General features: G+C 48.2%; 1 protein-coding gene across 1 annotated transcript; it reads right to left on the minus strand.

Moving 5' to 3' along the window:
• Positions 1-424: 424 nt before the first annotated feature.
• Positions 425-1,876, minus strand: HOXC4 (homeobox C4). Its single transcript, XM_066616064.1, is given in 3 exon segments — positions 425-777; positions 1,331-1,591; positions 1,594-1,876. Coding segments are annotated over 3 exon segments (897 nt in total).
• Between the last annotated feature and the right edge of the window lie 1,966 nt (positions 1,877-3,842).

A 3,842-nucleotide genomic window follows, 5' to 3' on the forward strand; every position in this document is an offset into this window, starting at 1 on the left:
TAGCATATGCCCCGCATTTTCATCTAAAACAGAACATTTAAACTCCCCCACAACACACACACATTCGCATACACACAGGCTCTGATGCACACACACACATACACACATAGCCCATTCCTCAGCTCCTTCCTTTTAAAAAATAAATAAAACCCTGAAAATGGCGTTTAAAAAAACCAGCAGGTATTTCACCTGGCCTCTCATGCTAATACATGCACCTAAAGCTTGAGATCCTGCAGAAGACCTCAGTCTTTTGTGTGGTCTTTTTTCCTCTCTTTTTTTTTTCTTTGTTTTTTTTTAATATATATATATATACACACGGAAAAACTACGAGGGGAAAAAAAGAACCAAAATATATAGATATATATTAGATTCTATAAATAATCAGAGTCAATTTTTTTTTTTTTTGTGGGGGGTGTTTGTTTGTTTATAACCTTGTAATATCCTCTGCTCGTTGGTCCTGAGATGAGCCTTGCGAGTGTTCTTCGCTAGCAGCCGGGTTGGAAGAAGCAGGGATGGAGCTGCTGGAAGAATTGGTGGGAGCTGTGGATCTCACTTTGGTATTGGGCAGCCTGTGGTCTTTTTTCCATTTCATCCGCCTGTTCTGAAACCAGATCTTGATCTGTCTCTCCGAGAGACACAAGGAGTGGGCGATCTCGATGCGCCTCCGCCTAGTCAGGTATCTATTATAGTGGAACTCTTTTTCCAATTCCAAGACCTGCTGTCTGGTATAGGCAGTCCTGGATCGCTTGGGCTCGCCTCCAGTGTAATTGGGATTCACTGGAAAAACCAAAGATTCTCATGAATACAGAGCGAGGGAGGGAGAGCAAGAAAGGCAGAGGACAGGAGCGAGGCAGATGCGCGAAGAGAAGATCTCAGTGGCTCAGGGGAAAGAGGGAGAGAGCGAGAAAAAGGGGGGGGGAGTCATCAGCTAAATGGGTTATAAAGAACCCGGGACTTTCTCTTCTAATAAGTAGGGGTTTCCCTGGCTTGAAAAGAGCCTGAATTATTTATGCACCCCTCGCCAAGCCTTTGGAGTTTCACACATACATAACAGAACGAACCACATGGCTGGGGCTGCCCAGACTAGCTTGGCTATAAAATTTATGGTGGGTGTAATTACCCACTCGGAGTCGTAAATCCAGCTCAATTGTGCTAACCCAAAGACTCTCGTTGAAGGCAAAGGAGGAGATGGGAGAAAAGGGGAGAGAGAGAGAGAGAGAGAGAAGAGAGAGGGGCAAGAGAGAGTGGGAGCCTGGGGTGAGGGGGGTGGAAAATAATCGGTGGGAGAGACCCAGAGAGGAGAGGAGAGGAGAGGAGAAAAGTTGCCTACCAGTACTGACGTGGATTTTTTTCATCCAGGGGTAGACTACGGGCTGCTTGGTGGCCGTGCTGCTGGGGTGCTCGGGGTTCTGCTGGTTGCAGGCTGGAGGGGCCGGGGATGGAGAGGCGGCCGTGCTGGAGAGAGCCGTTTGATCGCAGAGCTGCGGTGGCTTCTCGGGGAGGTGGTGGCCTCCGGGTGGTTGTCCATGGCCCCTTTGGTGCGCCGGGGGGTTACCGGTCCCTTGGAGGCTGGCACAGCTGTACTGGCGCTCGGGTAGCTGGGTCGCTGTGGAGGGTACAGTTCCTGGTGGTGGTGCTGCTGGAAACTGGACTCCCTGGTCCGGCTGTAATATTCCGGACTGTGGTCTGGGATGTAATTATTTTGCGAATATTCTTCGCATGGAGGAAATTTCGGATCGATGTAGTTAGAGTCCATCAAATACGAGCTCATGATCATTAATTTCTGGAGTGGAAAATAATTTTTCTCGCTTTGTCGTTTTTCTGCTCCATAAAACCCTCCTACTAGCTGGCGACCCCGTAAAGTTAGTTTCACCATGTGACTCTATGCGCCAATCACGCCTGCCGAGCCAGTCCCCGGATAAGGAACCAAAAGCGGATTCAAAATGTAGCCAATTTGTGTGTGTGTGAGTGTAGTGTGTGTGTTCTTGGTGGTGGTGGTGTGTCCCCCTAAAACTCCCAGCAAACGAGGTGTGTGGGTGGGTGGCTGGGTGGGGGGGGATGTGACACCCACCCTGAGTTGCCTTCTTTCCTTCACCAGAATGCCTTCAGGGAGGGGATCACAATGGAAGGAAACTCATTCATTTAGCAGAGAGAGATGGTGGAGAGAGGAGAAGCACCATGATGAGGTCTCCTCCCCCCTCCCTCCCCAGATAGACCTCCTCCTGAAGAGATCCAAGAGTTGTGGAAGTCCTCCTCAGGCAGGACGGCCATCCATTTACACTGCAGAAAAGGAGCCACGATCCACACTGCTTTGCTGGTGTCCCCTGAAAGTCGAGCTGGGGAGAGACAGGGAGAGAGAGATGCCCCCGCCTCCTTCGCTCTTCCCCCAGGACACGGGTAGTGTCATTGTCTGCAGACCGATCTCCCCACCACCTACACACACAAACATTCACACACAACCCACCCCCGGGAGGGGGAAAGACCCACGAAGATAGTTCAATGTTTGGAGTGCAATTGTTTGCAGAGGAGAGACAAAGGAGGCTGCAGGTTACCTGGAAGGAGGGTGGGGGGAAGGGGATATGCAAATCACCTTGGCGTCATTTGGAGTTCTCTGTAAATGCTCATCAACCTTTGCTTAAGGGCGATCTGATTTGGTTGTTGCAATGAAAGCTGGGCATGGTGGGGAATTAAAGCAGGAGACTTTCTATCCAGCCAGATGGCAGGATCACCAGCCGCCCAGTCCTAACCAGGGATGGGGGGAAAAAGTTTATTAAGATGAGGGAAAGTGCAGGGAAGGGAGAGAGAGAGAGGTGCTGCCCCCAGTTTCTGCTAGGTATTAGTGATAGACGGTTGTGTAGAGGGTTCTGCTTTGTTATCAATATTGGAAAACTCTCTCTCTCTCTCTCTCTCTCTCTCTCTCTCTCTCTCCACTCCTAATGTAGGTGTTTGGTTCGGTGGAAATATATATGGCTCCCCCCATTTCCCCACAAGAGGCAGGTTTGACTGCCTCCCTATTTGAAATGTGGTAGAGGGAGGGGGTCCCTCTACCACAGTTCAAATAGGGAGGCAGTCAATTCACAGTTATTTTCGGCACAATCCTAGTAATGTCTACTCAGAAGTAATGCCCTTTGCCTTTAATGGGGCTTACTCCTGGGCAAGAGGGTCTAGGATTGCAACCTTTGACAACCTTGTGGAGTTTGGGGTGGAGGACAGAAGAGATAGCAGGACAAGGGGTTTTTGTTTGTTTGTTTGTTTGTTTGTTTTAAGTCTCTCTCCTGGACGCCAGAATAAACAGACCCTTGGGTAGGTTAAAGAAGCTGCGATGTGAAGCCAACATTTTAGAGAGTGCAGTTATTGCAGTTAAGGGCTTTATCTATAGCTTACATTAAGGAGATGGGGCACAGGGAGTCGGATTAATCCCTTGTACTGCTTGATAACAATTATAGCTGAAAATCATAGCTTGCAGGGCATTGCAATATTTTACTTGATAACAATAAAAGTGACACATAAAGTTAACTGTTTATGTTTTATTTATTAGACTAAATGTGCCAGCGGTGTCGGAGGCTCTGGGCTGGTTGTAACAGTTTTTATGGGGCTGTAAAACGCCATAAATCAGTCACTTGAAATGGTTAGCTCTCTCTCTCTCTCTCTCTCTCTCTCTCTGGCAAAGGCTTGTGTGAGCTTGTGTTTGTGATGGCTGTTGTTTCTCCTTACCAAGAAGAAAAGTAATAATTGTGATTTTTTTTGCTTATCAGCACCTTTTTGCCTTCCTGGTTATTTTACCTACTGATTCAAGATCCAGCTGCAACACGTTTCCTTCACTGGATCAGTTCGTCCTTTCT

The sequence above is a fragment of the Tiliqua scincoides genome, chromosome 2 (assembly GCF_035046505.1).
Source record: "Tiliqua scincoides isolate rTilSci1 chromosome 2, rTilSci1.hap2, whole genome shotgun sequence".
Classification (NCBI taxonomy): Eukaryota; Metazoa; Chordata; class Lepidosauria; order Squamata; family Scincidae; genus Tiliqua; species Tiliqua scincoides.